We start from the raw sequence: 25,957 nt of genomic DNA, 5'->3' as shown, positions 1-25,957 counted from the left end.
GTATCTCAAAGAAGGAAAGAAATGAAAACAGGCTGCCATTAGAGAATACAATGCAGTCCACCTTCATTTTCTAAGAAATTTTTAAAATTCAGTTAAAAGTCATTTTTAATAATTATTATTTAAATTCTACTTTTACAGTCTCATTTCACAAAACTAGGACACATTAAATGGGATGATCATTTTATCCAAGAAATTATAACTGATGGTAATTTTTATTTTTCTTTTTGCAAGCCTAAATTATTCAAATTTATGATAGAATCCCACTTTTCTTTGTCTTATTTGAGTTGGTCCCTGGTGTCTCTATGTTCTAAATCATAGGCTGTTACTCCGAAGTGGAGTTAGAAGAGCCCAGAGGATTTTTTTCATCTCCAAGATATCCACTGGATTATAGAGGAAAACTGGAATGTTCTTGGGTCCTCCGAGTTTCACCAAGCAGTATGGCAAAATTTACAGTTGAGTATCTGTTACTCCCTTGGTCTCATATGTGTCAAGATTCAGCTCTGATTATTTATGAAGAAAACCACAGTGAGAGAAGGATGTCAGGTAAGGCTTAGGGGCATTTATATGTGTGCTTTTCCTGTGTAAGCAGCATAAGATCAAAGGGAGAGTTAAACTTGGCAATAATACCTCTGAAATGTAATGTAATATATTCATGTAATGTAGGCATATTTTTTGGAGAAGGCAATGGCACCCCACTCCAGTACTCTTGCCTGTAAAATCCCATGGATGGAGGAGCCTGGTAGGCTGCAGTCCATGGGGTCACGAAGAGTTGGATACGACTGAGCGACTTCACTTTCACTTTCATTCATTGGAGAAGGAAATGGCAACCCACTCCAGTGTTCTTGCCTGGAGAATCCCAGGGACAGGGGAGCCTGGTGGGCTGCTGTCTATGGGATCCCACAGAGTCAGACACGACTGAAGCGACTTAGCAGCAGCAGCAGGCATATTTTTATGCGTTTATTTTTAGACATATTTAATATTTTCAAGTTTGAATTTACAAAACAGGTATACTAAAGGTTGAGTGGGTGTGTTTGTATGTATGTGTATTTAGGGGGAAAAAAAAAGGCAAGAGAGCCCATCTTCAAATGTAGCAGAACCATACCAGAATGCCAGAAGTGTGTATATGACCAAGGAGGGATTAAGATAATTAAAAATCATGTAGGACCTAGAGTGCTGAATTTTAAAATACAGCAAAACACATTAGGCTTTTAAAATGGTGGAATTGAAAAGTTTGCTAATAACATACCAACTGTCATTTCATTTCATGTATGGGCAAACCTATTTTGTTTAGCAAAACAAACTTCCCACCTCTTGTTTGTATAGGTATAATACAGGGTTTTTGGCTCTCAGTAAAGAGGAATGGCGCTAGTGGTAAAGAACCCGCCTGCCAATGCAGGAGACATAAGAGATGTAGGTTCGACCCCTGGGTCAAGAACATCCCCAGGAGGAGGACATGGCAATCCACTCCAGTATTCTTGCCTGGAGAATCCCATGGACAGAGGAGCCAGGTGGGCTATAGTTCTTGGGGTCCCAAAGAGTCAAATATGACTGAAGTGACAGCATGCACAAAGCAGGAGGTGGGAAGGTGCTGGAAATAATTTGGTTGATGGGGACACCTGGAAAGAAAAGTTTATGTATGTTACTGTGAGTGTAGGTGGTTGACACACAGATGTGCGTGCTTGATTCAGGAGTATATGGAAGCCAGGGAATTGCTTTGAGGTTGAGATTGTTTTCTTTGGAAAAATTGAGAGATTGAATTATTGACTTAGAAGGCACAACCATTTATTTAAAGATTCTTTCTTTAGAAATACTGTCTCATTTAAACTGCAGAGGAAACCATTAACTGGCCTGTCCACTGCACATTTTCCCCCTATGATCAGATCACCTCCCCATCCACCCTGATTGAAATGGCTTGAGGTCTCTTTGTAGCTGCAATGAGATCCAGAATGCACAGTATGACATTTGCCTCCCGGTCCCTTAACTCATCACACTCCGCTCTCAGGGCCCTTGTCCATCTACCTCTCCCAGCTCTTCAAACAGCTCTTCTCCATCCAGTCAAGTCTTGACTAGGATGTGCTTTCATTTTTTTATTTGACATTTTAAATACAATTTTAAAGATTACTTTCAATTTACAGTTATTACAAAACAACACATCCTTGAGCCTGTCTTACACCTGAACAGTTGGTACCCCTCTCCCTCATCCCTCTATTGCCCCTCCCCCTTCCGCACTGGTAACCACTAGTTCGTTCTCATATCCATGAGTCTGCTTCTTTTTGCTATATTAACTAGTTGTGGAGTTTTTAAATCCACATATAAGTGATATCATACGAGTATTTGTCTTTCTCTGTCAGCACAATGCCCTTCAAGTCTATCAATGTTGCTGCAAATGGCAAAATTTTGTTCTTTTTAAATGACTGAGTAGTATTCCTTTATGTGTGTGTGTATGTGTGTGTGTATTACATCTTCTTTATCCATTCATCTATTAACGGATGCTTAGGTGCTTCTATATTTTGGAGAGTGTAAGTAAAGTGCTATGTACACTGGGGTGCGTGTATCTTTTTGAACTGGTGTTTTTTTTTTTTTTGGATATATACCCCAGGAGTGGAATTGTTGGGTCATATGGTAGTTCCATTTTTAGCTTTTTGAGAAACCTGATACTATTTTCCACAGTGGCTGTAACAACTTACATTCCCACCCACAGTGTACAAGAGTTCCCTTTTCTCCTCAGAGAACACACTTTCTTAATGAGGCCTACCTGATTGATGTGAATCACATCACCTCCTACCTCTGTAATTCTTAGTGGCCCTTCTCTTGGCATTATTGTCTTCTAACCTATGATGTTGTTTCATGTTTTCATACCTATGTCATCCCTATTAACATGAGCTTCTCGAGGACTGAAACTTGTCTCTTCGTGTCAGGAATCCCATGTTTAGAATAGCCCTGGATACACAGAAGGCATTTAGTAAATGACTGACTGACTGAAAGGTGACCTCCTCAAATAGACATTCTAAGTCTGAAGGACCATCAACTTTCCCTCTCATGGTCTTTTTCTATCATATTCTGCTGTTATTTCATGTGTAGCAGTGGTCTCTATTTGAAATCATCTTCATTTACCTGACCAAAATGAAAGTGCCATGAGAGCAGGGATCTGGCTATTTTCTTCCCCTCCTATATTTTCCCAAATTGAAATAATAGAGACTCAGAACATTTGTTTTGCATGAATGCATACTACTAAATTTGAGCCTCTTTCACCATGCCTTTAATCTGATATTATCAATTTAATCACTTTTACTTTGTTTAATTATTAATGGGGATAATTTTTTTCCATTTATTAGTTATCTGCATTTTCAAATTCCTTGTTACTACCATTATTTTTAAATTTGAGTATTGATCTTATAATTGGTTTATAAGGGCTATATATATGTGTGTGTGTGTCTGTGTGTATATAATTATATAAAACAATTTTTCATTTGTCATAAATTACAAGTACTTATTTATAAGGTTATCATTTGCTTTTAAATTTTGTGTATTTGTATGTTGATATAAATATTTTTAAATTTATTAATTTAAATATATTTCTATGTATTTTCATCTTTGATTTATCTCATTGCTTTTATTTTTAAAAATTAATTTCCCAACTAAGGTCAGAAATTTTTAATTAAAAAAAGCTTAATCCTGCTGAAATAGATTTTCTCATATGGTGTTAGTGTAGTGTTAATGTTAGTCGCTCAGTCGTGTCTGACTCTTTGAGACCCCATGGACTGTAGCCCACCAGGCTCTTCTGTCCATGCACTTCTCTAGGCAAGAACATTGGAGTGAGTACCCATTCCTTTCTCCAGGGGATCTTCCTGACCCAGGGATCAAACCCAGGTCCCCTGCATTGCAGGCAAATTCTTTACTGCTGAGAGACCAGGGAACCCCTCTCTTATGGTAAAATGATCTTATGACTGATTCCGTTTTTGGACAAAATGATTTCCTCTTTAATTTATAGCTATCTTTATCGTATACTGGGGCTTCTCTCATAGCTCAGTTGGTAAAGAATCTGCCTGCGATGCAAGAGACCCCATTTCGATTCCTGGGTTGGGAAGATCCATTGGAGAACGGATAGGCTACCCACTCTGGTATTCTTGGGCTTCCCTTGTGGCTCAGCTGGTAAAGAATCTGCCTGCAATGAGGGAGACCTGGATTCGATCCCTGAGTTAGGAAGATCCCCTGGAGAAGGGAAAGGCTACCCACTCCAGTATTCTGGCCTGGAGAGTTCCATGGACTATGCAGTCCATGGGGTCACAAAGAGTTGGACATGACTGAGTGACTTTCACTTCACTTCACTTTATCATATACCAGGCTCCCAAATAGAAATAAATGATTTCTGGAAAAACCAGGCTTCCCTGGTGGCTCAAACAGTAAAGAATCTGCCTATAGTGCAGGAGCCTTGGGTTCGATCCCTGGATGGGGAAGATCCCCTGGAGAAGGGAATGGCAACCCACTCCACTATTCTTGCCTGGAAAATTCCATGGACAGAGGAGCTTGGTGGGCTGTAGTCCATGGGGTTGCAAAGAATAGGACATGACTGAGTGACTAACACTTGCCTTTTTCATTGTTACCTACTGAAAACCATGCTTGACTTTGTTTTAGATTAACTGTGGAAACCCTATAATTTTTCAACCTAGCATTTCTTTGATTTGACATTGTCAGCTTGAAACCTGTAAAATTGTTCTGTCCTTTAGATGATAGCTAGCAGAACTGTGAGGCTATGATAGAGATATTACCTCTTACTCAAGTTGGATAGTATCCTTGTGCACTGCAAATGCTATGTTTTTCCCTGTGGGAGCCAGCAACCATTCAAGAGCTGCATTCATCTCTATTTGCTACAAATAAATATTGGCTTATTCTTCAAATAGTATTTCAGCATCATTTACTCTAATATATCATGCCAACTAATGATTTTTTCTTCTTGTAAATAATCTTTTCCCTTCCTTACTCCCAACAAATATATGTGGAACACCTACTATGGGTCAAGGATTGACTTTTCTTGGTTGTGAGCATTCAAAAGTGAACAAAATGGACAAAAAGTCCCTGCCCTTACCACCATATATTCTAGGGGGGAGAGGACACATGATAAAATATATAATACATTAGACAGAAGGATTAAGGGGAAATGAGGTGGGAAGAGAGAGAAAAAGCATATGGGATTGCAGATGCCATAGAATTGGGTGCAGAACAACCAGCTTTCTGAGCAGATGACATTTAAATAATTATTACAGAAAGACATGGAATTATTCTTAATAGTAGGTGAGTTTGATTCTAAGAAACTCATGGGTTCTTTCTATACCTTCTTAATCAGCCCTCTGAATCATTTTAGAATTATGGTTATAATTTTACATTCTCTTTGACTTAGGTTCTCAAAATAAAGCAATCAAAAGAAGATTGGCTGTAGGGAAAGAATAAATTTTCACATAAAAAAGTTTCCATCATGGGTTTTCACAGTGATGTATTTTTAATAAATAGGTTACTTTCCTAGGAGAGAAATGGCATATCAGCCTCATAATAAAGATAAAATAATGTGCTACCTACGGTCTTTCATGGGAACAATGGGACATAGCAGACTGTAACAGGTATTAAATTTTGGGACCTAGGTTCTGCTCCTGACTCCCCACCCCCTAGTCCGTGACTTTGGGCGAGTCATTTGAATTCTAGAATGCTGTTCCTCAATTTGCAGAGTGGAGTTTAGTTGCCATGCCTAAACTAGAGAAACTTTTTTAAATGTTCTTCTTTTTTAATAAATTTGATTTTTTTTAACCTAGGTAAATTATGCGGAAGAAGGCTTTATCCAATGGTTTTCATGAGCTCTGGACCACTGGTGAGGGTGACATTTCATTCCAGTGTGCAAGGTGCTTTTGGCATAAATTATATTGTCTTTAGAGTCCAAGGTATGTTCTAACTTATAAAGTTAAAACCAGCATTGAAACATGTATATTATCATATGTGAAATAGATAACCAGTGCAAGTTTGATGCATGAAGCAGGGCACACAAAGCCAGCGCTCTGAGAAAACGCAGAGGGATGCGATGGGGAGGGAGGTGGGAGGAGGTTTCAGGACAGGGGAACACATGTACACCCATGGCTGATTCATGTCAATGTATGGCAGAAACCCCCACAATATTATGAAGTAATTAGCCTCCAATTAAATAAATTAAAAAAAAATCTCAGTGTTTTTCTTTTTAGGGATATTTCAAAACTTACGCACTGTTTTGTAAGCAAAGTTATGTTTCTGTGGGGAATGAGTTTATATTTGAAGGGAAAATCATTTTCAATGATCTGATTTTGGTCTGATCCAAGAGAAAAACTACTTAGTGAATAACTTGACTGACTTGTACATCATTCAGAATTGTGACTCATGGACATGGCGATACAATATATTAACTGCAAAGTAATATTTTTATCGTGATTGTCATTTTATACCACAGTTAGCCTTTCCTACCACCATTATCCTTGTGGATTAAAAGATTTGGGTTCTAAATCTTAGCTGGCTGATTAGCTCCAGACAATTTTTATCTCTACAGGAGTTCCCTTTATACTGATATTATAAAAATAAAAGGTTAGAATGAGTTTTGAGGACAAGCTAAAAAAATAGTAGAGGCTGATATAAATGTAAACTGTACACAATTCAGAGTTATTAGATTTTCAGACATGTAATTAATGAGATTTTTGACTCTTGATCAACATAGGTAACCAAAAACTAGTTTCTCTCCTTGGCACTGAAAAGCTTTGCAGGGATATACATGGAAAAATTTAAGTGAGAAATAAAAAGAAAAGCATGTATATCATATGAAATTTGTTTTCCTAAAGAACTATAGTATAAATATTGCTTTAACAAATATCATATATCATTTGTACGTGGAATCTAAAATGTGATACAAATGAACTTATAAAACAGAGACAGACTGACAGACATGAAAAAACAAACTTATGGTTACCAAAGGGGAGATGGGGTGGGGGAGGGGAAAGTTAGGAGTTTGGGATTAGCAGATACAAACTATTATATACAAAACAGATAAATAGCAAGACCCTACTTTATTGCACAGGGAACAATATTCAGTATCCTGTGATAAACCATAATGGGGAAAAAATGTATAAATATATATGTATAACTGAATCACTTTGCTGTATACCAGCCACTAACACAGCACTGTAAATCAACTATAGTTGAATTAAAATTTTTTAAAAAGAATACTGCTTTTAAATGGACTTGAGTAGGGAAACTACATCATCTACAGTCATTCCTCTTTATCTTCCATAGACCCTAGGCTGTGCCAAATATAATTTGAGAGAGGTGCTGGTTTTCTGTAACCTTTGAATATTTCAGATAGAAAAATTTTTAGTGAAACTAACCACCTCCTGTTAACTTTTTCTAAAACAGGGAGGAAAACTGACAGCTCTGACCTGAAAAAGCATATAACAAGCCTCTTAAAAATTAGTTTTATCTCATTTTTTTTCTTCTTTATTTCTAGGTCCAAAGGGCAGTAAAAGCACCCAGTCTCTTCAGAGTTCAAACCAAGAGCATGTGGCCACTTGTGAAGATGTTATTCTGACCAAACCAGCAGGGATCATACAATTCCCGAGAAATTTTCACAGAACCATTATGAGGTGAGGAAGGAATTTGTATTACAATGAAAGTTTTTGAATGATCACTTGACAAGCAGCAACATTTGTTATCTGTTTAAGGAATTATTTCCCACCTGCTTTCCTGAAAGAATGGACTTTGAGACAATACCTGATTTGAAGTCTTAAGTATATAGAACCTGAATGTGAGATTACCCCTGCTGATAAACTGTACTTTCCCAACAAAAGAGATCACTTGTTAGGTAAAGTGAAATGCTGAATCTCTATCAAAGAGCTTTGGAGATTGACATAATGTATGTAAAACCTTCTGGCACATAGTAATACTCAATAAGTGGTTCATATAAGAGAACTTTCCCTAAATTAAACATTAGAATAAACTTAATCCTAAGTAAATGTGTATGATTTGGGGACGTTTAGGGCAAATTGACACAGGAATACTTGGTTAACTCTTATGGATTGCCAATTAGAATTTAGAATAACACATGTGCCTGACCAGCCATTCATATAATGGGTGTATTTGGTTAAAACTTTTGACAAATTCAAAAGTATTAGAGAATATTTTTACTGTTATAGTTTAAAATTTTCTTTCACCTAAGCACAAAAGAAGCAGGTACAGTCAATAACAGTGACTCACTGAGTGATGCATTAAATTCTGAACAAAGTAAATAACAATATATGCTACTGAGAAATAATTTCTAACTTTCTTTCATTGTGCTGTAGCTGCCACTGGAGATTACTAGCCCCTATAAATCATATCATTCGCCTTGATATTATCAGCTTCCAGAAGCAACCAATGCCCTTGGCCTGTCAGGGTGACCTGTGGGTTTATGAAGGATTTGGATCAGGCAAAAAATTAATAGGTAACCAATTTCCCATGAAGAACTATGCTATTGATTTTCTTTTGTAAAATATTCTTAGGTCATTTTATATTCAGTGTGTGAATTACAGATGACATAAATTAGTCTCTTCTTAAATGTGATATTGAAATAACCTGTTGCTGTTACTATATTTGTAATTGAAATTAACTTAATACTCTGATTAAGTTAAAAACAAAACCCAACTATGTGCTGTTTACTTGAGTCATACATAGATTAAACTTGGCCAGAAATACTAAAAATAAAGGATGAATAAACAGTCTCAGACAAATGCAGCACAAGAAAACTGAGAGTATAATATTCAGTTCAGTTCAGTTCAATTCAGTTGCTCAGTCGTGTCCGACTCTTTGCGACCCCATGAATCGCAGCACGCCAGGCCTCCCTGTCCATCACCAACTCCCAGAGTTCACTCAGACTCACATCCATCAAGTCAGTGATGCCATCCAGCCATCTCATCCTCTGTTGTCCCCTTCTCCTCCTGCCCCTAATCCCTCCCAGCATCAGAGTCTTTTCCAATGAGTCAACTCTTCGCATGAAGTGGCCAAAGTACTGGAGTTTCAGCTTTAGCATCATTCCTTCCAAAGAACACCCAGGGCTGATCTCCTAATGGACTGGTTGGATCTCCTATATTAGTCAGGCAAAATAATATCGCAGGGAAGGCATTAAATGGCCTTATTAATTAGATAGTAGTCAAAAACCTGATTACAGTGACTTAAATTCATTATTGTGAAAGAAAGAGAAATGCTGAGGCATGCAGATGCACCACCAACTCAATAGTTCAACTCTGTGAAGACTGGAATTATTGCAGTTCTCTTGGCCTTTTCCTAGTGGTTCCATCATGGCTATTTCAGTTGTGGCCATTACAATGGAGAGAAAAGAAGAAAGGGCCCAGGGAAGGGTTATCGCCATGGAGAAAGCAAATATGTCTCCAAGAATCCTGTAGCAGATTTAAGTCACTTTGGCCAGATTTTTCACATGGCCACACCTGACTGAGAGCGAGATGACTAGAGAAAAGGGAAATGGAAACGTAGTTTGGGCTGGGTGACCAAAGTTGCTCAATTAATTAGGATATAGCAGCCTAGAGTTCTGAAATCTGATGATCCTGGGTCCAGTAGATTGCAGTTCTACCACTTGGTAATTCAGTGACTTTGGGAATGTTCCCGAAGCTTTCTCAGTTAGTCAGTGTCCTCACTGGTAACGTGACAATAACTACCTGTAACTTTTCATGTGATTTAAGTGAAAAGACACAGCATCACTAGCACACATGTACATGGGTATTACAAATTCCCAATGTGCCTAAGTCAGAGATATAGATGCCTAATGTAACAAGGTGACTCCCAGAGAGAGAAGATGTATAGCATTTTGCTGGCCTTTGTCTCTCTAGGAAGGACCCAGATGTCAGTGTCCCTCTCCATGTTGGTAGAGTCTTGCCAGAGTTGATCAAACAGCCAATTGCTAAACCACTGTTCTTTTATTCTGTAGGCTTACACCCATTAACATCCCAGAAATAGGTGCATTGACAATCTTTGTGTTTCTACTTAAGGGAATATTAGTAAACATGGAGCTTTTACATAACATCAGAAGGGCATAGCTTTCTGTGGGGAGAGTGCAGCATCTAGGCTAGTATCTTTGGAAATTATCTACACTTCTTGCTTTCTTGCCTTACAGAATACCTGTAACTTGTACTGCTTCATGAGGTTACTTTGATAATTAAATGACAGAGTGCATGTTAATCAATATAAAAGAAACCAAGCACCTGCAGTGTTTGAATTAGAATTACACCTCTAAATTTGTATTTTTAAATTGTGCTGCTTAGAAGAAAAGATTATTGTCCCTCCCTATTGTCCCTCCATCAGTGGAGTGTTTAAGAACACAAGGTTTGAAAGAACAAAGAAATACAGAAAAAGGGAAAAAAGTACATTAGCTATGTCAGTTATAATTTATAATATTGATGAACTGTATCTCTGTTGTTCTTATAATTTGTTCTTCACTTAGAATTTGTTCATAAAATATATGTATTATTTCCTATCTTCTTCCACAAAAAGTTTTTGACTCTACTTCAATTTTTGCAAATAAGACAGCCTCTAGTGGTTAACTCAGTTTTTGAAGTCAATAGGTTATTGAATGAATATTTTAAACATATTCAACAATGCTATATCCCCAGAATGCACAACTAGTTTAATATTGAAAATGTATTATCTAAAAGCTAGGTCAAATTAGGAAAAATAAATATAAATCAATGATAAAATAATCATATCCTTAAAACCATCCAAGTGAAAATTAGTTAGAAGTTATAATGTAAAAATCACTTTGGTTATAATTAGTCACAAAAACCATGTAGCTAGGAATAACCTTGAAATGTGAGTTTTATTGCACAAATATGAAACTTATACTTGTGCACATGTGCACACACACACACACATATCTGAATAGAGAAAAGTACCACGTTCTAAAACTGGAAGATGAAATTAACATTAATCCACCCCAAGTTAATTTAAAAATATAGCAAAATCCCAATGGTAATTGTCTTTGGAGAGCAAGGAGGAAATTGATAGTAACTCTAAAGTTTATCCTTAACTAGAACTAGCTGAAAATGTTTTGGGGGGAAAAAAATGACCGGATGATGAGGTGAATTATCAAGATAAAAACATACTTTGAGGTAACCATAATTAAAACAGAGCAGTACTGGTATAAAAGAGACACACATGAGTAGACCAGAAGGGGCCCAAGAAACTATAAGGCATTTAAATGTGATAAATTTTGCATTGCAGATCAGGGAGGGAAATATATTTTCCATCACCTCATATAACAGTTGAGTAAAGAGCTAAGCATTTTTCTTAAGGCATTAAAAGTTTATAAAATAAGCAATTATCTTAGTTATGTATGGAGAAGGATTCTAATGTAAAAGCAATTGAAGACAACAGGAAATTATCAATAAATTCCTGTGTAACTAAAAACTTCCTTCAACAGAAGCAAAATAAAAAACAAGTAACCAAGGATTTTCAACAACTCTGAGAAAGGTTTAAGGTAATTAATATAAGGGATGTGTATAAATCAGTATTAGAAAAGCCCAAATATGTAAAAAAAAAAAAAATTATAACAGCCCAAATATGTTTGATTTAGCATTGAAAAAATGTCAGGTTAAAACCAGAGTTCTCAAAGCTTTTGAGTCTTTTATTCATTTTCCTAAAGAATTGTGAACTATTGACCCAAGTGATTTTGCAAAAGCACTGGATTAACCCTCAACCTCTTTTGATCGATAAGGAAAGTTAATGAATATTTATATATCAGTTACTATACAATCTAAATTAAATCTCTCTTTATTTTTTTCTGTCACAATGAAGTTAATCCTCTGGCCATCCGTTTACTAAGAAGGGCAGTTTTCTTATAATAGTGAAAAGCTTAATAGTTCTAGAATTGTTGACTTGAAACTGTGTGTGCATAGCAAACTACCTTTGTTAGAATGTTTGTTTCAGGGAATACTATGTATGGTCAGTTAAACTTAGAAATGGTTTGTCACAGGAAGCACACTTGAATCATCAGCCCTATAATAATTAACAGTGACTCAACAATTATAAAGCACAGATGCATTCTTTTAGAATCAAGAGGATCCCTAATATAAAACAATTTAAAAATAGTACAATAAATAATAGTTTAACCAACTGATTTTAAAATACAATTCAGAATTACTATTTTCCTAGGGTGGTTCCATGGTAAAGAATCCACCTGCCAAGCAGGAGACATGGATTCAATCCCTGGGGTCAGGAAGATCCCCTGGAGAAGGAAGTGGCAACTCACTCCAGTATTCTTGCCTGGGAAATCCCATGGACAGAGGAGCCTGGTGGGCTACAGTCCATTGGGTCACAAAGAATCGGACACGACTGAGTGACTAAACAGCAGCAGCAGCACAATAATACAAAAATGGGCAAGTGATCTGAATGAGCAATTAATAGGCAAATAGATGTGAGAAAAAAATACTTAGCCTTTTTAAAACATAAATGAAAAAAAATTTACCTACTTAACTGACAAAAATATTTGAAGAATGATTATACTTAGTAAATAAAATGCAGTGTAACAGACATTTTCATGTTGTTGTTTAGATATAATACATAGTTTCTTTCTGGAGCAAGATAGAGAAATGTTTTTCAAAAGCAATAAATCTATAACCTGTCATTCAGTGTTTCTATTTTTATCCATACTTTTAAGAAATATACTTTACATTTATGTACAAGATATTCATTCAGCTAGTGTTATTTATGATAATGGCCCCCGCAAAAAAGTATCAAAATAGGAAATTGGTTAAGAAAAGTATAGCAAATCCATAGGATAAAATGTTATACCACCACTAAATGAAATATTTTCACCTAACTTTTTTAGAAGACAGGAAAGTCCTACTGTGATATTAAGAGAGAAGATTGGAATGAAAAAAAACTACATAATATATTTTATTTTTTAAAAAAAAGTATGACTAAAGGTCTAATAGAAACCATTAGGTGTCATTTTCAAGGCTGTGCCTAAATCCTTGAGGAAGTCAGTCCAGGTGTGTTATCGGGTTTCTTTTGTTTCTGGGCCTGTCCACTCAAGGACAAAAGGGAATTGAAGTTCCTGGGCCAAGGGCATGCAGAAAAAAACATCCTTTGGGCTTCCCTGATAGCCCAGTTGGTAAAGAATCCACCTGCAATGCAGGAGACCCCAGTTTGATTTCTGGGTTGGGAAGATTCCCCTGGAGAAGGGAAAGGCTCCAGTATTCTGGCCTGGAGAAATCCATGGAATGTATAGTTCATGGGGTTACAAAGAGTAGAACTTGACTGAGCGACTTTCACTTTCACTTAAATCTAACACAGTAAACCAATTGGCTTCCCCTGGATTTGAGTTAGGATAGTATTAAGGATTAGGCACAATAGGATCAATGGGTCCAATAGCTTCATTAATAGCCCTTAGGTCTTGTACAAATCGATAGTCTCCAACAGGTTTAAGAATAGGTAATACCAGAGTATAATATGGTGACTGACAAGGTACCAGTAATAATCCATATGAATCATACTTCTTCACTGTAGGAGAAATTCCTCTCTAGGCTTCTAGCTTTAGGGGATATTGTTTTTCACAGGCATATTCTCATCCAGGTCTTAGCTTGATAACTACTGGTCAGATGTCTTTGTCTAAGCCTGAAACCTCAATGTTCCAAACTTCAGGGTTTACTAGGGCTTCTATCTCAGTTGTAGATTCAGTCTGTTCATTTTCATTCTCTGTTAAAATCATTTGGTGATGAATAAGTTTTCCTTAAGGGCTTCCCTGGTGACTCAGAGGTAAAGAATCTGCAGGATACACAGTGCAGGATACACAGGACATGCAGTTTCCATTCCTGGGATTGGGAAGATCTCCTGGAGGAGGAAATGGCAACCTACTCCAGTGCCTGAAAATTCCCATGGACAGAATAGCCTGGCGGGCGACAATCCAAAGGGTTGCTAAGAGTCAGACACGACTGAGCAACTAAGCACAATGTGACACAAAGTTTCGTTGTTCCCTTTAGGAACAGAGTGGCCTCTAACTAGTTTAATAAATCTCTTCCCATTAAAGGGACAATCAGGCACAAACAAAAAGGAATGTAAAAGTAGTTGGCCATGAACGTTACATATAAATTGTTCTGGGAAAGTGTACCCTTGTCTTTTTCCTGATATTCCCATTATATATTCTTTATGATTGTTAAGATTTCCAATCCTTTAGGTTAAGACTGAGAAGATTGCACCAGTGTCTATAAGAAATTCTATCAAGTTGCCTGCTACTTCAATGACTACCCCAGGCTCAGCATTAATTATATAGATGATATCTCTAGGCAGAGCCACTTCTGGCCTCAGGCCCCTCTATCTTCCGATTGTGAAGTCTAATGGCCCCCATCACTTGCTGGCAACTGAGGTGTCCCCTCTGCCCATGCACTGACTGTTGGCAAAGGGTACATTGATCACAATCTTTCCTCCAGTGTCTCTTCTGTCCACACAGGGCACAGTGATTTTGTTGGGTACCCATGGGCCTCATGGTCCACCATGGTCAGATTGGCCCCAAAAACCTGGCCTCTCCTTTGGTGGTCCCTGAGTGGACAAATCCTTTGTAATCATTTGAGTCTTTTGTTTGTCTCTCTGCAGGCATTCAGCCCTGTGGGCTACATCCCTATAATGAAAACTGAATAAGCCAATTGGAGTAAATCATTCATAGGGGTTTGAGGATCAGCAGATACCTTTTGAATTTTGTGCCTGATGTCTGGGACAGATTGGGCTTTGAAATGCATAGCCAAAAGGACAAAGGGTCTGTCCCTCGGGGGAAGGGGATCCTCATTTGTATACTTCTAAAAGTTTCCTCTAATCTCTCTTGAAAAACTGCAGGGTTTTCATTCGGTCCCTGTTGGACTTCTTTTACTTTCTCATAATAAACAGACTTTACCATTCATGTCTTCTATCAAATAGTTAATCATATTGTCCTATCTGTCCCTGTCAGTAGAATTCATCTGGTGATTCTACTGCGGATCAGCATCAGGGACAGTGCCATTCCCCACTTGAAAAACTGCATGTCCTTGTTGGGCCCTAGTTGCCATTTGGTCAGCACTGTCCCTGGCTGCTAGTGTTATACCCTGTTTTTCCTCTGGGATGCAGCAATGGGATAGTAAAAATCTGCAAATCTCCCCAGGTGAGATCAAAAGTTCTCATTAACCTGGTAAACTCCTTAGTGAAAATTACAGGGTCCTCAGTAAAATTTCCCAATTTATCCCCAGCCAGACTTAGAGCGGATATTTTGAAAAGGGCCCATGGACTGTTACTGTTCCTTGACTCTCATCAGGAACTTTGCTCAGAGGCAAGATTGTAGGGGCAGGTGGCTGGTAATTTAGGCCACTATGGGTGCTAGCTGGGCTGAGATTGTGCTCCTTGGGTGACTTGAGGAACAGAGAAGGAGTTCTGGAATATGGTGGTGGCCTCTCCTCACCTTTGCACACACTTTCCTCTGGGATTTTAGCCTCAGCTGGAGCAGTAGCTGTCTCAGATCTGAGAACCTCTGTTGGCACAATAGCTCCTCCAGGAGGATGCGGAACAACTCCCACTGGGTTGACAGCTGCTTCAGGAGCAACAGCTTCTTTCTGTGGGGGGTCTGGTCTTTGCATGGCCCTGTACACTGGGTCAGGTAAACTGTCATCTGATTGGTTCCTTAAATTAGGCTTCTGGGTTACACATATATTAGATCCCTTTCAGTTACAGTTCCCAAATACAAGGTCATAAAAACTTGAACATGTAGTATTTCACCCCATTTTGATTCCCTTCTAGAGTATAAATCCAGTTGTAGTATAGTATTATAATTTAGAGACCTGTTCGGTGCTCACTTTTCTTGGCTCTCTAACTTATATTGCAGCCAAACCTGGTTACATAGGCTGAGAAGTTTTTTCTTTTTCAAATCTTGTTCACTTTTTTTTCCAGTCCTGGAGTACATGTCCCAGAGGGATGTCAACTGGGATTCATTCAATTTGACCATCTTAGACCCAAACCTGAGGAAAGGTCTCTGCTTCCTGGGCTATCCATAAGTTTTATTTTTGTGCAATTTGATCAAGATTGGCAGTTATGATTTTAGATGGTATCCCTTCCAAAGCAGTCTCCCAACCAGATGTTAGTGCCCAAGAAATTGCCACAAAGGAATAGTACAGAAGATGTCTCCAGTGGTGCTGACGATGATCTGGAACTTGTCTGGCTGCAAGTCAGAAATAAAAGGGTTAACATTTGCAAGGGCCTGGAGGGAGGAGAAGACTGACATCAGGGCCTGATAGGTCCTCAACTGGACACTCCTAGTAATTAAGGAAAAGTACTTTGAGTCTTGTAAGCTGCTTCCCTGCCAAATTGAGAGAGAAGAGTGAATTGTTACACCTTGGTGATCATACAGGTCTTTTGGAGTTAAAAGATATGGAACAGATAGAGAGCATAGAAGGAAAACCTCAGGGTCAAAGAGAAGAGTAGAGATTGCTAAATCCTGCAACATCATATAGCGACTGGATGTGTACAAGCACAGCCATTCCATTGCCATGGTATGTATCTATGTAGCCAGGGCTCAAACCTGGTCAAAGCAACCCAGACAGTGAAATTCCTTCTTTTTCGCATGCCATTTCCCTTGTCTCCTGCACCAGCAATAAGACTCTTTCTGTATTTCCATACTACCTTTCCATGGCAACCCATACTGATTGTCATCATTTCTCCAGATCTTTAAACATCCATATCATTGTTCCCCTAGCTTGTATCTCAGAATCCAGTCAGAGCCATAAAGCTCTCGGGGTTGCTTGGCCTGACTGAAATGGGCTGTCATCAGTGGAGTGTCCTCCCCAGAACTTCTGACCTGTGGTGTCCCGTGGCCCTACTAGTACCCGACCCCAGACCTTCTTATCTTACCACAATCCTGCTCTGGTCACCAGCTGAAACCATTGGGTGTTGTTTCCAGGGCTCTGAAGAGCTCTGGCACCACAGTCCTTTATGTCTCAGCCCACAAAGTAGTTCAGTGAGAAGCAAAGTGATTGATAGGAAGTGATTTATTAGAATAGGACATTTGTAAGGTTCACAAGTGGGAAGACAAGCATTGCGCTGCCTGCGTACTCAATGGGTTTACTTTTTTGTAATCAAGTAAGAGTGAGGGGAGGGAGATCTTCTTGTATTTATTGAGTAGAAAGAAAGTAGAACTTCCATCATCAGCTTCCTTCCCCAGGTAGGCAGGGAAGTTTACTTCGACTATCAGAGCACTTGGAAAAATATTTTCAGGTCTCAGTACAGTGAGGGCCTTTCATTGTGAAAAATCATCTTTCCATAAATTTTTGTGTGCACAGAGCCTGTTTTGGTGGTCGTTAATTTGATGACATCACTGGGCAGTTTGTAGGCCTTGTTTTCTACTATTGTTGTTTTGTCTGGGGGGCATTGTGCAAAGAACATGTCTAGGCCGAAGAACATGTTTTGGGGGTTACTAACTCACTGGCCTTACTGAGCAGGATGTAGGTTTCATGCTGCCATTGTTTTGTTGTTTGTGGGCATGTCCTCTGTTTCTGTTGCATGGTTTTGTTGCTAAGTTAGCCACGACCCATTTAGACAGCATATTAAAAAGCAGAGACATTACTTTGCCAACAAAGGTCCATCTAGTCAAGGCTATGATCTTTCCAGTAGTCATGTATGGATGTGAGATTTGGATTGTAAAGAAAGCTGAGCACCAAAGAATTGATGCTTTTGAACTGTGGTGTTGGAGAAGAATCTTGAGAGTTCCTTGGATTGCAAGGAGATCAAACCGTCAATCGTAAAGGAAATCATTCCTGAATATTCATTGGAAGGGCTGATGTTGAAGCTGAAACTCCAATACTTTGGCCACCTGATGTGAAGAACTGACTCATTGGAAAAGACCCTGATGCTGGGAAAGAGTGAAGGTGGGAAGAGAAGGGGATGCCAGAGGATGAGATGGTTGGATGGCATCACCGACTCGATGGCCATGAGTATGAGCGAGCCCTGGGAGTTGGTGATGGCCAGGGAAGCCTGGTGTGCTACAGTCCATGGAGTCGCAAAGAGTCAGACACGACTGAGCGACTGAACTGAACTGAAGTTAGCTTGATTTTATCATTAAGTAAGCCAGTCTGACTTTGATGTTAAGTGACTTGTTTTGCGTTATGAGTCAAGCAAGCCCACATTGTTTCAGAATTTTCCTATTACTTTCTTGAATGATCATTAGTCTTATTGTGGTCTCTGAAAGCCCCCTGTAGTTCCCTCTCTATCTACAGTTTCCTAATGGGGAACTCACCATTGTGCTCACTATTTGATCATCCCATTCTGTCCCTATCATAGGGAGAAACACACCAATATGTTTAAGTGGATATTTCTGGACTGCAAGGTTATAAGTAATTATTTTTTAAATTGTCCAGATTTTCTGTAGTGAAGGATTAAACATTCTGATCATAAAGAAAACTATAAAAATCAGGAGATGAAAGAAAAATATTATATTCTAGAAGTTGAACTAGATTCACAGGGTAGCAGTTACAGAGAACTTTATAACAGCAATCTGGCTATTACCAGTCAGCCTCACAAGAGAGAGACCATGGGTAAAGATCAGTCTCCATCATCTTCTGAAGGATGCTTTTAGAAATCCAGGGGCAACGGGAGGTTGAGCAAAACCATTACTAATTAGCCCTAGGATTCTGACTCACAGGAGACCTCTAAGAACTGTTGCCTAAAAAATCTCATTTAGACCAGCTAGCAGTTTTGACTTTTATGCCAGTTACTGTACCTTGCCTCTTATTCATTTGGTTGTGCTGTGGATAAATGAAAGTTGTATGTAACAAAAGCTCAAATATACTTCTTTATGTATGGTTATTTCAATCTGGTGACAAAATATCTTTTAGTTCCCTGATGACCTAGCCAGACTATGTTACCTTCTTTTATATTATATAGCTTTAAAAGATCTACTTAAGTATTTCAGACATTATGAGAATGGGGTACAATGTCCTAGTTGGTTAGGAACCACTTTCTTAGAACTGCTTACACTTTGAAATCTAGGACATATCTGTTCTAATTGGGCTTTGTTATGCTTAATTTCCCATTATTAAATTGTTGGTAGTAGATAAAGTATAAATTTGTATTAAAAATAGGATTTTTTCCTTTTACTTTGCTCAATAACTTTTACCTTGATGAATGCTAAGAATGTTGTTTTGCGGGGGTGGGGTTGTTTTGTTGTTTTTTGGCTAGGAAATCTATGTGAAGGAGATTCACCTTCATTAAAGTCTCATGGTCCTCTTATGATGTTGATTTTCACATACAATGCAAGTTTGGCCATGAAAGAATTTTCTTTGAGATATTCTTTTCATATGTCTGGTAAGTCTGTTACTTTTTTCATATTTATATCTGTATGTTTTTGCTTTATTATGCTTTATTAGAAAATATGTCATAAAATAATTTGTTCTTCATTTCATTTGTAAGCTTTAGAAGAGAAAAAGATAGTATTTAAGGTTGTAACTTCTATAATCTGTGGAGGCATCAAAGTAAACCTTCATAAAGTATAAGATTTATCAAATTTTTCAGTTTTTATTATAGTACCTAATAATTCTGTAGTTTTCTGTATACTTGGAATATTATAACAATACAGTAGGAATTTTTTATCCCTAGCCTAAAAGTTTCAAGTAATTTTTCTGTATTGAAATTGGTTTCCTTAATGTACTAATATCAAGAGTAATTGATTCCTTTTTTAAAACTTGTTTGGTGGATAGTTCATATATATTAGTTATAACCAGATTATTGACATATATGCTTTGCCCAGCATTCCTATAGTTGGGTGAAGGCACTGATAGCATTATGAAAATTGAGAAGTACTGCAAATTATGGAAATTGGGTGTTATGAAGAAAACATTTGCAATTATGCTTAATTCTGAATTAAACATTAGAGTTGCTCTAGTTCTTAAGATTTATCAAATCATACACATTAAAAATGTTAATTGAAATATAATTGGAGAGTTATTTCTACAAAAAAATTTTTACTTTCTTAGTCTGGTAATGTGAGAAATGTTGGATGGAGAAAACGAAGATTTGCATCAAGTTCAAATTACATAAGTGAAAGGTGTACCATAAGGGGCTAACATAAACAGAATCAAATTTCCCATTTAAGCCTTTAATTATTCAGATTATCAGCAAATGGTTTTAAACTTATGCTATGCCATGTTTAAAGCACTGAGGATTCAGTGATGAGCAAGACTGTCCCTGCCTTAGAAGAGTTGACAGTCTAGTGGGGAGATAGTCAATATCTGTAAATAGAGAAGGACGAGAGTGTTGCTTATCACCCAGTTCTACCAGGATTAAGCCACTGCAGTAGCTGATGGACAGTGCACTCTGTGCTTCAGAGAGAGGAAATTAAGGTGATAACAGGATGCTCTGTGCTTTGAACAAGCAGGCCCCTTACATAGCTAGATGTGTATTTCAGGAAGAATTTTAATGAACTCAGATTTCATATTTTCATGTAAAAGCACTAAAATCATTAGCCTGAGATCTCTGTTCCTTGTGACCAGCAGTAATCTTCTTTCAAGACATGTACTTAACTGTCCATACTCCCCTAGCCAAAACGACATTTAGACTGGCTCCCCCCTACCTCTTTGCAACAGCTTGTTCAGAGCTACTGAGAGGTTGTCTCATGGGTATAGTCCTCCATAAGACCCTACGTGAAACAAAACTCATAGCTCTCATGTTTTGCGTTTTTGTTTCAGTCAACTAATCAAATAATCTCAGAAAAATATACAGTGAAAAAATGACTATATTAAGATTTGACAGAGGGGTCTTATTTAGTTTGGTAAAGGATGGGCATGGAATTCTGGGAAATCTTTGCTCTGTTATAGCAAAACACCTTCAAACGTATTTCTAGTCACTCTCTCCCCTTCTACTGTTTCACTTTTTCTTGAATCCATTCCTATAAGGCTTTCTTTCTTACCCTTCCCCAGATGGTGTTCTTGCCAAAGATACCAGTGACCCCCACAATTTGAGATCCGACAGTTACTTCTCTGTCATAAACAGCTGCATTTTGCATGGATGACCTCTTCTTCCTTCTAGAATTTCATTTGTCATGGCCTCCAGGAAACCACTGTTACTTGACTCTCTTCTTTCCTCACTGATCTCCTTAGAGTCTTTTGGCTGGTCGCGCCTCATTTTTCCTACCATTAAAAGCTGAGGTGTGCTGGGACCCAGTCCTTGACTTTGTTTTGTTCTTTACCTACACTCACTCTTAAGTGATATCATCCAATCCCTAGTTTTAAAGACCATCTTTACACAGATAACGCTCAAAGTATATCTCCATCTTCTAATTTGAACTCCAGGACTGTATATGCAATTGCCTCCCTCTTCATCTGGGTATCTAATAAGCATCTCAAATTTAACATGACCAAAATGCAACTCTTGATTTCCTACCTCTGTTTCCAGATTCTTCCTCCACCAGTCTTCCCCACCTCAGTAGATGGCAACTGCAGTTTACTAATTAAGTGTTCAAGCTGTTATACTGTTCATCCTTGACTTTTCTTCTCACATCTGTCATCAGATTTAGTTCATCTGTGGACCTACAGCAAAATTAATCTAGAATCCAACTACCTCTCAACAATTCCACCATAATGTTCTGATACAAGCCTTTGCTTAGTCTGTTTTACTCTTAACAGCCAGAATGATCATTTTTTAAATATTTAAAAAAATTTTGTTTGATTATTTGACTGTGCTGGGTCTTCTTTGCTGCGTGGACTTTTCTCTGGTTGTGACAAGTAGGGGCTACTCTCTGGCTGTAGTGTGTGGGCTTCTCACTGCGGTGGCTTCTCTTGTTGCAGAGCACAGGCTCTAGGCAAGGGGTCTTCAGTAGTTGTGGTATCTGGGCTAAGTAACTGAAGCTCTGGGGCTCTAGAGCACAGTAGTTGTGGCACACAGGCCTAGTTGCTCCTCAGCACGTGGGATCTTCCCAGACCAGGCACCTGTCTCCTGCATTGGCAGCCGGATCCTTTACCACTGAGCCACCAGGGAGGCACCAAAATAATCATTTTTAAATGAATAATTCACATCATGTTATTCCTCTGCTTAAAACCTTTCAATGTTGTCCCAGCTCACTCTTAGTTGGCTTTACAGTGACCTATGAGATTAGCTCAGTCGGTAAAGAATCTGCCTGCAATGCAAGAGACCTGGGTTCAATCCCTGGATCAGGAAGATCCTCTGGAGAATGAAATGGCAATCCACTCCAGTATTCTTGCCTGGAAAATCCCATGGACACAGGAGCCTGGTGGGCTACAGTCCATGGGGCCGCAAGAGTCAGACATGACTTAGTGACTAAACCACATGAGATTCTGTATGATCTTGTTCTTGGCTACCTCGTTGACTACCTCTCTGATCATTTTCCCCAGCCACACCAGCCTTTCTGCTGTCGCTCAGCCACACCAAGCACACCCCCCTGCTGTTCCCTCCAAATCGTGCAACCATGCCTACAAATAGATGATGCTCAATAATTGTTTGAATAAAGGAAATGACATTCTAGCTGGGGTAGGTTAGTGAGTAGACAGTAAGGTAGTAGCTCCTTACCTAGTAAATGAGTAAGAAATACATCTGTCTTGCTTATGAAAATCCCTTTGGCTGAGAGCTAAAGAATGAGTACGAGTCAACTAAGCAGATTTTGTACACATGTTCAATTTCTGTTTTCGGATAAACATAAACAACCTTTAGCACAGACATTTTTCCAACAACAGCAGAAATGTTATAGGTTCACCCTGTATGTGAAGTTTGTTAAAAATCTGACTCATTCGGCTTTCCCTGGTGGCCCAGTGATAAAGAATTTGCCTGCTAATGCTGGAGATGCAAGTTTGATCCCTGGTCTGGGAAGATCCCATATAGCGTGGAGCAGCTAAGCCCGTGCACCACGACTATTGAGCCTGTGCTCTAGAGCTCAGGAGCCACAACTACTGAGCCCACATGCCACAACCACTGAAACCCGAGCCCTAGAGCCCATGCTTTGCAACAAGAGAAGCCACCACAATGAGAAACCCATGAACTGCAACTAGACAAAAGCCCATGTAGCAACAAAGACCCAGCATAGCCAAAAATAAATAAATAAATAAATATTTTTAAAAAGGTCTGACTCATCATTCATACTCATGAGATTACAAATCAAAATATATCAGTGGAAACTGTAACATTAATATCTATGTGAACATTAAAATATATGTGTGATATTTAGTCATATGGAAAAATATTCACAATTGGGGGAAGTTACAATGATGTAAAGTGAAATACAGTTTTAAAAAAATGTACACTATAGCTTAGGGAAAAGCAGGATTTACATTAAAATATGAGTATTGGTTACTTGTAGGATGGAATTACAGGAGACTTTATTTCCTTTTTTGAAATCTGTCTTTTGGAAATTTTCTCCAATGTAAGTGTATCACTTAAACAAAAAATAAAAAATATAAAGCATTAATTAGGATATATTGACCTTAAGAATTCTCTTATTCTAGGTTCCATGAGAGGAAACATTAAAGTTAATGGTAAAGAGGATAAAGGAGGTAAGGAATTGGCTTTGTTGATCTGCCTTTGGTTACCTGATATAGAAATAGAGTGAGGAATTTCCTTCTGCTAAACACTGTTTAGGAATAAGTATACTTTGACTGCTATCAAAGACTTCTCAGTGTTGTGTCCTTATTCTATTTGCTTTATAATGAGATATGAACTTATATTAATTTTCTGAGTGTCAAACTTTGGAGGTAGTGGAGACCTAGGGCAGATCAGAGAGTAGAGAGTAAGAAGGTGGCACCTTATCTGATTACTGTGTAAGAAATACATGTTTTGTTTATGAGATCCCCCTATTTTAACTCTGTTATTCATTAACATTCTTTCCATGTACTTTATGTCCTCTGGATTGTGCTTTGACATCCTTCACCCTCTATTTTTGCTGGGCCATTGCACAGTTAACTAAAATGACAAGATTACTGATGAAGTAAATCAATTTGGGGTGGCATTAATTTTGTCTTGAATAATGCCTAGAGCATTTGGAGTAAATCCAAAATGTCATTAAATTCCTCAGTTCTCTTCTTGGTGTAGTAGCTTCTTGGCCCTTGTGAACCTTAATATCCTGATTTCAACTATCTGAGAGTGATCCAAATTTCCTTACCAAATAAAATGATTATAATTTTTAGTATAGGCTGAATTTTAGAAGTATGTAATTTACTCAGGGGTTTAGAAGATTGCGTGCTAAAGATAAGCAACAAAGCTACATCACAATGTATATGTGGGTGACTTAGTGGTTCATAGTTTGTCAGTTAAAGTCACAGAACTTTGTCTTCTTTTGAGAAGGGTCAGTTTCTCAGAACAAAAGTCATTCATACCCTGTGTCACCATATATAAGGATCTATGGAAGTAAAGAGTAATATAACTTAATAGAAGTACATTGCAGTTTAAGGTTTTAATGACCTGTTGTAGACATTAAAACCAGATCCAAAAAGTAGTAACTCAGCTCCTTGACTATTGCATACAATATTTTTTTCTTTTTGCCTCAAGGGTGTCCAATATTGGATCTGATTGCAGTTAGTTCTTTTGAGATCACATCTCCCAATTATCCTAACATTTATCCTAATATGCTGAACTGCACTTGGACTTTTTATTCTATATCTGGAAATAAAATGAAGGCATTGATTAAAGATTTTATAATGGAAGAATCTTGGAACTGTGAATGGGATTATTTCAATATTTATGATGGACCAGATCAGCAATCAAGATTACTTGGTAAACTGAACCATCTTAAATGTCCTATGTTGAGAAGCATTCATAAGAACATTTATATAATTATATATGTGGCAAACATGATCTACATTTGCCTTGGGAGCAATATCATTTGCTGTCAGAGACTTTCCATCAGATCTTTCATCAGAATCCTGAATATTATTAAACACAGTGGGATGAGCATAAGACCACACTCAATGGCTCTTCACCTTTAATTCCAGCTTTTCTTGATTTCAGTGATTCCTATCTCATTTTATCATCAGAGAGCACACTAATTTTGTTTTTCTCAGGAAGTCATATATTTGAAGAGTTTCTGTTGCCTAAACTGCATTTTTAGACAGCTTTTTGAAAATGTGTTTACTTAGATTTCATCCTCACAATAAAGGTAGCTCTCTTTAGATACAAGGTAAATTACAAAAAAAAAAAAAAACCAATTAACTTGAATAATCTTTAGAGATTTAATGACCACATGACGTCTACTATATTTGAATGTCAGACAATGTCCTGAGACTGACTCATAGAGGGAACTTTTCCAAAGATTTTGTAATTCAATATTGTATCCCATTCTCTAATTTCCAACCAGTTCTGCTAATCAGGATGCCATTACAATCCACCTATCACAAAGGACAGGAGAAGAGGTTTGAAGCTATCTTTTTACAAAGATCTTAACCACTCTTGTGATATTCTAGGATTTATAACATCAATAGGCTTAGCAATGTACTTTGAAATTCCAAAGCTACTTAAATTTTTTCTTATCAGTGAGTTTGGTTCCTGCCAAGAATTCTAAAGCAATTAGAATAGAGGTGGTGGAGACACAAAATATCAAGCTGTTAGTTCTCCATGAGATTAATATGAATCATCTATGGTATCAGATCCAGAATTATCTGATATAATTCTCCAGAATGCCTTTCAACCTAAGACCCTTGGAACACACCTGGAATTGAACAAGTTTGATTTATTACTCATTTTGGAAAAAGAAAACACATATCCTTGAAAACCATGGAGTGTTAACAGGATGGTAGAAAGAACCCTATAGGATTTGGGTTTTGAATGAGTAATTTTGGAGAGGGTCTAGGGAAGAGGACTTTCTTAAAAATTACCCATTCAAAGCCCAAATTCTAAATTCTAGGGAAGTGGAACGGCTTACCAGGAGGTGCAGTGGTAAAGAATCTGCCTGCCAATGCAGAAGATG

At 37.9% G+C, this 25,957-nt stretch overlaps 1 protein-coding gene across 1 annotated transcript in view; it reads left to right on the top strand.

Annotated features, from left to right (window-relative positions):
• OVCH1 (ovochymase 1) overlaps positions 1-25,957 on the top strand; it is a 96,432-nt gene that overhangs the window by 53,232 nt on the left and 17,243 nt on the right. Inside the window, exons 14-20 of the mRNA XM_070371265.1 lie at positions 319-543; positions 5,805-5,930; positions 7,511-7,646; positions 8,343-8,482; positions 19,234-19,359; positions 23,505-23,552; positions 24,544-24,768. Of these exons, the coding sequence (XP_070227366.1) occupies positions 319-543; positions 5,805-5,930; positions 7,511-7,646; positions 8,343-8,482; positions 19,234-19,359; positions 23,505-23,552; positions 24,544-24,768 (1,026 nt within the window). The remainder of the gene's footprint in view (positions 1-318; positions 544-5,804; positions 5,931-7,510; positions 7,647-8,342; positions 8,483-19,233; positions 19,360-23,504; positions 23,553-24,543; positions 24,769-25,957) is intronic.

The sequence above is a fragment of the Bos mutus genome, chromosome 5, assembly GCF_027580195.1.
Source record: "Bos mutus isolate GX-2022 chromosome 5, NWIPB_WYAK_1.1, whole genome shotgun sequence".
Taxonomy (NCBI): Eukaryota; Metazoa; Chordata; class Mammalia; order Artiodactyla; family Bovidae; genus Bos; species Bos mutus.
This window is presented reverse-complemented; position numbering and strand designations above follow the sequence as displayed.